The 12,813-nt window shown below is 41.9% G+C and overlaps 1 protein-coding gene and 1 long non-coding RNA gene across 2 annotated transcripts; one reads left to right on the top strand and one right to left on the bottom strand.

Annotated features, from left to right (window-relative positions):
- The first annotated feature begins 5,226 nt into the window (after positions 1-5,226).
- Positions 5,227-6,757, top strand: LOC117451300 (uncharacterized). Its single transcript, XR_004552639.2, has 2 exons — positions 5,227-5,462; positions 6,233-6,757. It is a non-coding gene; the product is annotated as an uncharacterized lncRNA (long non-coding RNA).
- A 1,451-nt stretch (positions 6,758-8,208) lies between these two features.
- Positions 8,209-11,133, bottom strand: LOC117451779 (immunoglobulin lambda-1 light chain-like). The gene is made up of 4 exons (XM_034090165.1): positions 10,976-11,133; positions 10,561-10,883; positions 9,520-9,553; positions 8,209-8,743 (listed from the first exon to the last, which is right to left on the bottom strand). The coding sequence occupies exons 1-4, from the start codon at positions 11,115-11,117 to the stop codon at positions 8,418-8,420; spliced, it is 825 nt and encodes a 274-aa protein (XP_033946056.1). The 5' UTR covers positions 11,118-11,133; the 3' UTR covers positions 8,209-8,417.
- Between the last annotated feature and the right edge of the window lie 1,680 nt (positions 11,134-12,813).

Below are 12,813 nucleotides of genomic sequence, written 5' to 3'. Positions count from 1 at the left end.
CTCCATATCCCCCTCTAGTTGGCCCTCCTCTGCTTGGGTGAACCCCTCTTGAAGGTGCTCCTCTTCCCCTATAGCCCCCTTGCTGAGGACGTGGGTGTGCTGGTGCATGCAGGGTGCCCTGTTCTTGGTCTCTTGCTCGTGACCTACATGCTGCAATGAAATGTCCCGCTATACCACAGTAGTGACACCCTCCCTGTACCCCCGGAGTTCCTGGAACGTATCCCCCCGGGTTACCTCCGTACGGGGCTGGTGGGGGTGGATATGCCTGGGCGTATCCTGTCCCTATGGGATAGCTCTGATTTTGTGGAGGGGCTTGGGGCATGGGGAGTGGTTGGAGAGGGGCCATTATCTGTGGTTCCTGAAGTGGCATTTGTTTTTTCTCACTGCGTTTGCTGTCCTTTCCCTCGGTTTCTAGTCTGGTGGAGACCGCTAACTGTGACTGCAATAGTTTGAACCTTAGCTCCTCCATTTTACTGGCCTGGGACACCACCTTGTCTGCTGTTTTCTTGTGGAAATGCATTATGGCTCTATTCCATTGTATCATTGTTTGGTGGGGGGTCTCTGGATTGTCGTCCATGGCGTCTTTGACGCTTTTGGGGAGAGCTGCCCACACCGCCGCTTTGTAAAGGGACCTGTGTGTGGGATCGAACCCATGATGCACCCCAGTGGTGTCTCGGTATTCTCCTTCTGCTCGAGCTAAAAATGCTGCACAGGTCTCGTCTGGTTTCATGGCGAACGCAACAGTTTTATGAACTGTGGGCCATTTGACTCTTACCACATCGCCTAAGGCCGACAGGAGGACAGAGGACAATTCTGTTCTGTCTATGAAGGTGGAAGTTCCTGCTCTTGTCTCGACTTCTGCTAGGTCAAAAGGACTAGTCTGGCTGGCTAATATCCTCCGGAAGTCCCCAAGGGCCAGCTGCTGGCCTGAGCCTATGTTTGTCCAGGCCCTCATCCACGGGGCGCCCCCCTCAGAGAGAGGTGGCATCTGGGCAGCCATGGTGCCTACGTCAGTGAGGCTGAATGGCCTGTATATGTGTCCTCCCCCTTGTGTTGGTATCAGTGGCATTTGGGCAGAGGGCTGAAGGAGGGGGTATTGCCCCCCTTCCCCACCATCTTCCGCCTCCTCTGGGACTATTATTGCATCACGTAGGGTTTTCCCCCTGGTTTGGGGAGGGGAGACCTTGGACTTCATTTGTCCTGTCAGAATGATTTCTACGAATTTACGTTTTTTCAGTTTTGGCCTTGGTCTTTCTCCCTGTTCTTCTTCTTCTTCCTCCTTCTCTGACTCAGATTCTGACTTAGGGGTCTCTCGAACACCCCGTCTTTCCCTTGCTGCTTGTTCTTTCTTTTTATTTTGAATTAACAGTTTCCCAAATTCTGTCAACAAATTCTCCTTTCTTTCATGTTGCTCTATGACGTCCCTGCCTTCCCTCTCCTCATACTCCTTTTCTTGTTCTGTTTCCCAGCTCAAAGGGCCTTCCCTCCCAGTGGCCCCCTCTCTGTCTCTACCTTGACTCTCACGGATTGTTCTAGCCCCTGGTTCACTATCCTGGGCTTCTGTTGTCGATCTCATGCCTGTGACGTGTCTTCTGTGTTCCTGTGCTATCTCAGCGCGCCTGTTGGCCTCAGAATAATCCCGGAGGGGTGTGGCGCACGCTCCGAGGTCCTCCCACCGTCTGCTATTTGACAGGGGCCCCCGGAGGCTAGGCTCAGTGGGTGAGCTTCGGCCTGAACCAAAATCAGCGTGCTGTGGCGGTGGCGCACTGGGGGCAGCAGGAGTGAGTGGCACTGTCCTGATATGTCAAACATGTCACCGGTCCCTCCTGGGGGTCCTGGTGTTTTTACCGCCACTTGAGGAGCTTGCAGAAAAGGGTTCCCTGGCCCCATGCTATATAGTGGGGGTTGTGCGGGGTCTGGGAGGGCCGGGTATATTAGGGGTGTGGGGACCGGGGGAGGTGTGACCGCTGTGTCTATTTTTTCTGCTTCTGCTTCTTTCGGAGCTGGCTGCGCTACGAGTGGTGCCTGAACGGCGGCTGATCGTGCTCCAGCCATGGCTACCGTGCGTGCGGCAGCTGACAAGCCATAACATGTACGGGCTAGTTCTTCTAGGTCTTCCCTTTTGTCTTGGTGTTTTTTCCGTCCTGTCCATCCTACTTTTATGGTTTTATGTCTGGTCAGTCTCTCCTCCACATTGTCTTGTCCCTTTTTAAACATTTCTGTTGGACTTTTTCCCCCTAATAGACGACCTAGACTATCCACCTCTTTCTCCCGGAAGGCTTTCAGCAGTCCGCTGTCTGTCATGTCTCGGTACACTCTGGCTACCCTACCTTCCCATTTTTTATGATCCTTTTCTTTCATTCCTTTCTTCCCTTCGTCTACCCATGTCATCCATACCGTCAGCCGGGTTTCTGGGATTACAATTTCCTCCTTTTTCTGTCTTTCAAATTCACTTTCCATTTATTTATTTAATTTTTTTTTTGTTTTTTTTTGGAAATCCGGATTTTTCTTTTATACTTTAACTATGTTTTCAGCTGCTAATGTCCTTACTAGGCTTATGCTTTTTACTGCTAATCTTTATTAGGCTGACGTATCTTCCGTGCAACTAGAGTCTCCTATCTAGGTTTACGCTTTGTCCTTGGCTGCTGACACGGCGGTCAGGCTGACACCCCCTGAGTGCAACTAGAGTCTCCTATCTAGGTTTACGCTTTGTCCTTGGCTGCTGACACGGCGGTCAGGCTGACACCCCCCTTGTATGAGTAGGCTACGGCGAGCCTTTATAAATGTCGGGTTCCACCCGCTTCTTATCCCACAAATATGTTATGCATCTGCTGAAATGTTCAAATCTACTGATGTTTTTTGCTTTTTCTTTCGTCAATCTCTAACACAACCCTAAAATTTAGCTTTCATCAATCACAACATTTAGTTTTAACAGGCAGCTGCTCACCTCGTTATGGTCCTACCCGGGATTGGTTGTATTTTTGATTGAGAAAAGTAGTCCCTCTGCTTACTCCCAGAAGGTCACCGGTGTCCGATCGTCGCCTGCCCTGACCATCACGTCACGGGGTCACCAAGCTGTTGGAGCCTATAGGACCAGGTCCGCACTCCGCGCAGATCGTTTGGTTATGGCCAGAGCAGGGTCTGACCATCCCTCAGTTCCGGTGAGCCGTTCCTGGGAAGTAGAGGCAGTATCTAGAAAACAGATTATGCTTGTAAAACTAATTGGACTTCGTACTCCGATTTGATTTGGTATAAATTTGGTACTTTAATCACAGTTCAGCAAAGTACATTCAATTTGATACTATACCACAAAGCGCTTTGGACTCCTTCTTGAGTTCTCACCGTGACAGGCAAGTCAGCGTGAGATTCCAGTTGAAGAGAGCCCCGAATCCTGAATATATCTTGTTCTTTATAGTATTTGCTGTGAAGCCCCCACCTTTGGTGCTCTCTGTGCTGTAATCTGCCTTTTCTGCCCAGCAACACAGTTTTAGCTAAGGTCAGGGCCAGGGCCCTACTCCCTTTTCCTAATTTCGATGTGTCCATTATTACCTGCTTTATCTGGTTTTCTCTCACAAGACAGTTGCGCCTTTTGAAGCGCTCACAAGACAGTTGCGCCTTTTGAAGGTCAGGGCCACACATACTCGTAACATGGTGTTCTTGTTCTTGAAGATAACAGGATGTAGCCGGCCAACTGCTGAGGCACCTCAGCAGTAAACTTTAACACATTACTTTTTCACTCAGACAGCTCAATGTTTTTAGCGTTTCCTTTACAGGATTTACTATATCTTATATTGTTACTTTTGCCTTATCTTTATCCTTCAGTACCGGCTCTTTTTGGTGTGAACGCGATCATGAACTAAGTTCGCATGAACCTTTGTGGGAAAAGTACCGCAGTGTGAACGTGGCTATTGTGTGAACGTTGTGATCAGCTGTTTTAGCGCAGTTCTCCAGTGAAATGGGGGGGGGGGAGTCTCCCTACGCAGCCGGTTGGCGTAGTTTTGGCACAATTCCGTTGTACAGACCAACGTTAACAGCAGCCCTGTCTGTGCACACGGAGACCGACTCTGTCGTCCGGTGATCTAACCGCCTTCTGGAAAAGCTTCACAAGTACGTCGGTACGCAAATGCGCTTTGTGACACAAGTGACAGTACGCATTTCAGATTACATAACCTGCGTACCAGTTATGTGCACCCCTGTACTACAGCAAAAGTATTCTCCGTCGGGACTTCCTGCAACAACACCATGCCGTTATCAAAGATGTTCTATTGAGAAGACGATCACTACGTGACAAACGTTTTCAAAACCGTAGCTGCTGAAATCAATCTTACTAACTGCTGTCTGTGCAATTTACTCCGCGCGAGTTGGCAGACTTTAGTTTGCTTACTTTAACATCATTTTTCATGGTGGGGCTAAGCCATTTCTTGGTATGGGTGTAGCCTACCCCAGCCATACCCTGGCGCTGCCACTGGTGGCACGTATGGGGCAGGCCATTCTGCACATGCGTTAAATGCGTTAAATATTTTAACGCAATTAATTCAAAAAATTAATTACCGCCTTTAATGCGATAATTTTGACAGCACTAGTTTTTAGGCAAGATTTTAGCTCCTTTTGTGCGAAGGAGAAAACTCTCCCTCCAACTTGTTGTTGAAGAACCTTCTTATATTGCAATACATATCCGTTAGCGCATCTATACCTAAGCTAAGTGCTAACCTTTACAGCCATGTTATTGCTAACAACAAGCATTCACATATAGCCTACTGCCTATGCCACGGGCCAGCCCTAAAACGTAAAACTGAAATATCGTGGTTAAACATGATTTGTAGAAAAACGACAGGATTAATTAAAAGCGTAAACAAATCAAATGAAATACAGAAATCAGATTTACCACTTGTACAGCTGTGACGCGGCTCTTCTTCTTCTTCTTCTTCTTCTTCTTCTTCTTCTTCTTCTTCTTCTTCTTCTTCTTCTTCCACTCGTCGCACTTTTATTGATGCCCAAGGTTAAAGTTCACGGGATTACGATCCACCAGGAGTTGCTCAATTTAAAACATGACAATAGGTCGTAATGGTCGTAATAAAATGCTGCTATAAATGAATAGACGGGAGCATGTTGTTATTTACACGACCACTAGAGGTGCTACACTTTAAAACGTGGCTATGGGTCGGAAAACAATCGACCTATTTGGTCATTTTTTGTAGGAGGACAGGCTGGTTATTCTCTGTCTGATGTTGATATGTGGACGTATATCTAAGAAGACTCAAAATGCAGTCCTCAATCCAGCAGAGTTTTGGAATAGAATCAGCCTGATGAAGTGAAGGAGATGTTGACAGTGAAAGTTGCTCTCAGCAGGATGTTTCAGTTCCACTCCCCTCATCAGTGAGAGTCAGGAGGTTTTTGTACAGCCATGTATACAAACTGAATCACTGTGGTATTCGGACAAGGCACCGAACTGATTGTGACAAGTAAGTACTTTCTAACTCATCGTGAAACAGGATATATTTGATGTTTCTCTTATGTATGAAGAGCAATAATCATCGTTAATGTTGCTCACTGTTTTAAACATTAAGCATGTTTTTCATTAAATAACAGACTGGTTTTTAGACCTTCATGCCTAGCTGTGTGATTGAAGCTAATGGAATGCTCACAATGTTTTACATGTTTTCTACAAACATTTTAAAACAATTTGATGGTTGAGGGAATTTTACCAGATTTGAACAGTTTTAACATTTATGAACTATATTTAAAATGAAAGCTCATTAGATGTGCATTAAAGTCATTACTGCATGTGTGTAATTAGTCTTAAGTTTAAGGATCATTTTAAATATTCCTGAATAATATTGTAGCTATATGGGATTGGTATTTTTCTCTTTGGTGGTTCGATACATCCAAACAAAGCAGAGTTACTATGGATACACCATCATATTTCACAATGAATTAAATCAGTATTTTACAAATGTAAATACAGGATACGATATTTAAAAGGACTTTATTAATTGATTAAAAGGATTCTGAATGAATGAAAAATATGTATTGGGTTGTGTTTGATAGATTTCTTTTAAAAGGAACAGTGCTCATGTTAGGTCAAGACTTCTATGTTTCTCTTTTCCCAATGCTTTACTTTTTCAGATGGATTGTTATAATATAAACTCATATACTAAATGGTTCTGTTTCTGTCATGCTTTGTATAAATGATGTGATTAGTATTTGATGGAAGCTCTGCATGTGTTTTCAGGCTCCAGCCTCCCTCCTCCTGTCCTCACAGTCTTCCCTCCGTCCAGTGCTGAGCTCCAGGCCAACAAAGCCTCTCTGCTGTGTCTGTCCAGTCAGTCTGTGCCTTTTGCAGATGTGAGCTGGTTGTCTGCTGGGAGTCCAGTGAGCAGTGGGATCTCGACCAGCACCGCTGCTCAGCAACCCGACAAGACTTTTAAAATCAGCAGCTATCTGTCCGTCCAGACGTCAGACTGGAACATGGATAAGGTTTACACATGTAAAGTGACTCAGGGCTCCCAGACTTCAGAGCAAGACATCAAGAAGTCCGAGTGTCCTGCTGAGCAATAGTAGAGGAGCACAATGACCATTTAGTGTCTGCTGCTTTATTGTGTGTGCTGTTTGGTCATCACCAGCTTTACATGTGAGAGAACATGTGTCTGCAGGTTTGTGTTAAAGTTGTGACAGTTACGTGGAGGTGTTTTATCAGCTTTGCAAATGATTTAAATGTTTTTCAACATATTCAATTAAAACGCATTTCATAAAAACATTCTATTGCTTCTGTATTTTTTGTTAGTGATCATGGCAGTCAAGAATACACAGATGGTATCTTTATATCTCACTTTTAGTTAAATCTTTGTCAAGAAAATGTGCTTAAAATTATTTCATATGGTATAAACTTATTTAAGAATATGATTTTAAGTGTGTTAAAGGATAACATAGAGAAAAACATAACTAATATATATTTTTATGATATTCAAATCAGATACAATCAGCAACTGAAAGTGAGTTTTCATCCTCTGTCAGTCAAGCATCACCTCTCTACTCCTCCGTTCCTTCCTTCCCAGGATGCACCTGCAGCCCTCCTCTTCTTTCTAATAGCTTTATGTAAATGAAGAGTTCAAGTAACAGCTTTCTCTAAAATAACAGTAAACTGTCAGTGACTGGAAACACAGACATTTGACCTTCTATGTGAATTATATACGTGTGCAGAGTATTCTTTTATATCCTTCATGGATTTCTACTGTTTAATACTTACAACATTTATGAAAATTACCTTTTCAATAAGTTAATTTAATTAAAAAAAATACTCCATCAGATAGAGCCTCAGTGTCTGTTGTAATTCTACACTCTAGTTATATCAAGTTAGATTGTCTCATTCATTCAAAGAGCTTTTGGATTTTAACTCAGCTTTTCTAGTTTGAGAAGGTTCAACTTACATCATGTATTCATTTTCTTCACAACTTGAACATTTTCTCACACGGACTCAACTTGCCTTAGTAAGTTATCAGTTGAAACATTAAAGAAAAGAAAAAGGCGGGAGGTTAGATACAGAAAAAAGATCTGCTTCTGCATTTGAGTTTAAAAAAACCTCCACTTTAAACTGAATGCTAGGTTGAAGAGTGGATATGATCAACTTGTTATATCCTGAAGATATGTCATGTTTGAATCCGGACTAAAGTAAAGACACATTTTGATCTAAATGAGAGAACTGCATGTAGACGGGCACACACTCGCTGGCCCAGGGGACCCAATCCAAAACTACACTGACTGCACATTTAGAAGTAAACTGTGAATGACCAAATGTTAACAATGAAACTATCAATGTATTTCAGTTAGAGAAGTTTCACTACTTTACACGGAGCTGACTCTTGACCTCTTCATTTATATGGAGCTATAAATAAGGAGACGAGGCCTACAGGTGCATCCTGGGACGGAAGAGAGGGAGGAGCAGAGAGGTGATGCTTGACTGACGGAGGATGAAAACTCAGTTTTTTTCAGATTTCTTCTAAGATCTTAACCGGTGCAAGCAGATTAAAAACAGCGACGTAATGTTAATCTCTGTCTTCTGCTTTCATTAAAAAATAAACTTCTAATAACAATTGGGCTTTCTGAATTCTACTAAACATATTTTGATTAGTAAGAGTTTGGAAGGACAGGTCTTTCTCTCAAAGTTTCAAGATTTAATGGAAAAGTATGAATAAATACAAAGACTTTTTTTGTTCTCAGATATTTTTTTATTTGTATTTTTAATAAATCTTGCAAAAAAGATATGTGCCATTTGCAAAGCTGATACAACACTTCCCTGTTACTGTCAACATTTATATTCCAAGCCTGCAGACACATGTTCTCTCACATGTAAAGCTGGTGATGACCAAGCAGCACACACAATAAAGCAGCAGACACTAAATGGTCATTGTGCTCCTCTCCTATTGCTCAGCGGGACACTCGGACTTCTTGATGTTTTGCTCTGAAGTCTGGGAGCCCTGAGTCACTTTACATGTGTAAACCTTATCCATGTTCCAGTCTGACGTCTGGACGGACAGATAGCTGCTGATTTTAAAAGTCTTGTCGGGTTGCTGAGCAGCGGTGCTGGTCGAGATCCCACTGCTCACTGGACTCCCAGCAGACAACCAGCTCACATCTGCAAAAGGCACAGACTGACTGGACAGACACAGCAGAGAGGCTTTGTTGGCCTGGAGCTCAGCACTGGACGGAGGGAAGACTGTGAGGACAGGAGGAGGGAGGCTGGAGCCTGAAAACACATGCAGAGCTTCCATCAAATACTAATCAAATCATTTATTCAAAGCATGACAGAAACAGAATCATTTAATATATGAGTTTATATTATAACAATCAATCTGAAAAAGTAAAGCATGATAAATTGGCAAAAGAGAAACATAGAAGTTATTAACTCATATGAGCACTGTTCCTTTCAAAAACAAATCTATCAAACACAAACCAATACGTTTTTTTCCTTTGTTCACGATTATTTTAATCAACTCATAAAGTCACTTTATATGTCTTATCCTGTTTTAAAATGTGTAATATACTAATTGAAGTCAGTGTTAGATGTGATGGTGTATCAGCAGTAACTCTGATTTTATTATATATATAACCACCAAAGAGAGAGACAATTCTAATCCCAGATAGCCACAGAAATATTTGGGGATATTTAAATGTATTCCTAAATTTAAGACTAATAGTAATTAAACATTATAAACACACACTTTTAGTATTGATATCACAATTTAAAAAAAAGTCTTCAAATGAAATACAGTTTTAAGATGTTAAAATTCCCTCAACCATCAATATATGTTTTAAATATTTGTTGAACATATTTTAAACATTGTGAGAATGTCAGATTGTTAGCTTCAAACACACAGCTTGGCATGAAGAAGATCAAAAATGAATCTGCTTTTGATTCATGTTTAATATTTTAAACACTTATCAACGCATAAATAGGTATATGATTCTAAATACAGAAACTTTAAATGTATCCTGTTTCACGATGAGTTAGAAAGTACTTACTTGTCACAATCAGCTTGGTGCCTTGTCCGAATACCACAGTGATTCAGTTTGTATACATGGCTGTACAAAAACCTCCTGACTCTCACTGATGAGGGGAGTGGAACTGAAACACCCTGCTGAGAGCAACTTTCACTGTCAACATCTCCTTCACTTCATCAGGCTGATTCTATTCCAAAACTCTGCTGGACTTGAGGACTGCTTTCATTCACAGACAAACCACATTATGTTTTTGATGTGAAACTTTTTTATAATTACAGGAGCAATCTTTTTATTTATTTGTTATGTTTTAAGGAGAAAGTGTTTGGCCATCTGTTGATGTCCTCTGCATGAGTATTATGAACTTCCACCAGATGGAGTTTCTGATTTAAACTACATTTTAATTCATTGTCTAATAATCTTATCAACGATACCATCAATGTATAAGTTCATATTTTTCTTCGCTTTAAGGTTTATTTGTGAACGTAACAAAATGGAAAAAGATTGTATCTTCAAATGTTTCAATGTTAATCCCTACAAACAAAAATGTTACCTAATTATACAAACTGATTGAAAATATATTTAGTTTATTGATTGTCTGCATCTAGAGTTCCTGATGTGCATGTAAGGATGTTACTTTTTCAATATTGTGTGTCAGGTTTCTTCAGGGCCTCAGGAAACAGGACTCGTTAAAGTCCCGTCACTGTTACTGTATCTTCTGCATTAAACCCAGATTATGTACATTTTCTATTATTATAAGATATTACCTGGCAAGATAAAGTGGCTTTAAAAGCCTGAATAATTTTCAGGTATTATGGATGATGCTGGATGGCATATTTATTTATTCGTATTTTCATTATTAAAGCATTTATTAAACGTATGGATACATTTATAAATTATTGTTAAAATGAATCTGGTAAAATCCTTTAATATTTGTAAACAGGTTATTGCACATGGTGTGAGACACTGAGTTGTTTGATGGCTCTGTTATCAGATGTGTCAGAGACTGAAAAAGCAGAAGTTCTTGTGAGGAGGTTTTTGTCACGGTGTAAATCACTGTGATACGTGCTCTTTAGCAGAGTCATCCCATGTGTGACAGTGATAGACTGCTGAGTCTCCCTCCTCCACATTGCTGATGATCAAACGATAATCTGATGTAGACTGATGAGTAGATGTGAACTTTGGAGAGGAGAAGCCAGAGCCATAGGTTGGAGCGCTATTGCCGTGATAAAACCTCAGTACAAACTGAGGGACTCCTCCAGGAATCTGTCTATACCAGCGAGCAGCACTGTTAGTAACAGTCCCCAGGTTACAGTCCATGGAGGCTGTCTCTCCTTTCCTCACCGTCACTACAGGCTTCTGTGTCACCACCGTCACACCACTCACACCTGGAAACAACAAGAGGACATGGAGTCAAGAGAAACACACAGACTGATGAATCCAACATGAGGTCAGAGCTGCAGTCAGTCAGCCTGCTTACATGTTAGAGCCGTGATGAGAGTGCAGAGGGTCCCCAGCATGGTGTCAGTGTGTGAGGAGGGTCTTGGAACTAAGAAAGTGAGCTCACTGCTGACAGAGGAGAGGGTTTGGAGGATGAGGAGAGGAGGAGCTGGAGGAGCCATTTAATACTTGAACACTGAAACTGAGAGTGGCTGACAGGAGGAGGAGCTTTGTTTATAATGATTATGTAAAGTTATTATTTCCTTGACAATCCCAACAAATGTCATGTCAAGGTCTGAAAAGACTTCCTGCAGCCGTTTTATGAAAAATAGTTTCTTATTACAGTTCATAATGGTGTGATTCATCGCAGTCAACGTTTTATTTTATAGCCTTAGTAGGAGTTGGCAATAATAATGTTTATATAATTAAAAACTTGTAAAGACTTTTGGCAATTCAAAGAGGAAACAAATACAATATTTAGGATGTGGCCCTAAAACAAAACACAGTTGAGGGCAAGTTTATTCAGTTATTGGCAGTTTTACCGAGAACTGGAACTTAACCTCTTAATTTACATGAAACTAAATAAGGACAGAAAGACTGCAGGTGCATCCTGCATGAGAGAGAGAGTAGTTGAAAAATAAGCACTCAGTTGCGTCGAAATAGGGTCGTTACTTTTAAAATCAGTGTTCTTTATGCAGCTCTAATAGTAATCCATTGCTGCTCTCTAGTGTGCATTCAAGAGCATAACACCTCATACTGTATCAACTCCCCTTACTTACTGGGTCTTGAAGATGAAACCAAACACAGGCAAACAATACATTTTTCATCTATTGAAAGAATGGCATGCAAAGAACACACTTCATGAATACTGTAATTGTGTGTGCCTGTAAGAAAGTATTACAAAGAATGTACTACATGATGTATATGCTGTATGCAATATAATCATTTCAACCGATTACTTGAACTAAAGACATTGCCTAAATGCAGGTTTATAATATTTAGGAAATTTAGATTGTGGCTTTGAACTTTGAGAGACTTTCGTCGGCACTTAGCTACAATCTCAACAATCTCTGCTTTACTACTAACAACCAGCAGAGGGCCAATAAGAGTGTGGTGTGATAAATCAGCACGTGGGAGAGATTGGCCTTTTGGCCTGAAATAGTCTATTCAAACCCAAACAAAGATATGTTTCTATCCCTAACGAGATATAGGTGGGGGTGAGGATTATTTTAGATTTAAAATGCAATGTAGCATAAGCATTGCTAACTGTGACCTCCTTTTAAGATATTTTAGGTCTAATCAATGCATAATCAGACATACCAGTTGGGCCCCGACCTCAATTTTGCGATGCACACATGCCACCATGGTGATGACAGTGCTGTATGCGTTTCTTTACCTGTCCACTAGTGGCGTTAGACACACACACACACACACACACACACACACACACACACACACACACACACACACACACACACACACACACACACACACACACACACACACACACACACACACACACACACACACACACACACACACACACACACACACACACACACACAGTCACACACACAGATAGCTACGGCTTTACTTACCACTCCGTCTCGATGATGTGCTCAGAAATAACACTTTAAACCTCTGCTTGATACAGTCTATGGTTGATACTCATACTGCCTGCCTGCGATATCTGACAGTGACAAAACAATCCGACCCCCATGCACAGTGCCGACCCTTTCACCGGCCCATAGTATCTGGGGAACAGTCTTGGATGGAACACGTGGTAGCCTATATCAGGATAGGTACGTGACGTCCACGCCTGTGTTCCCCAAATCAGTTAAAACCGCAAGTATTTCAGGAAAATGTTGTCTTCAAAAT

This window comes from Pseudochaenichthys georgianus, chromosome 8 (assembly GCF_902827115.2).
Source record: "Pseudochaenichthys georgianus chromosome 8, fPseGeo1.2, whole genome shotgun sequence".
Lineage (NCBI taxonomy): Eukaryota > Metazoa > Chordata > Actinopteri > Perciformes > Channichthyidae > Pseudochaenichthys > Pseudochaenichthys georgianus.
Note: the sequence above shows the minus strand (reverse complement) of the source record. Positions and strands in the feature narration are given on the sequence as shown.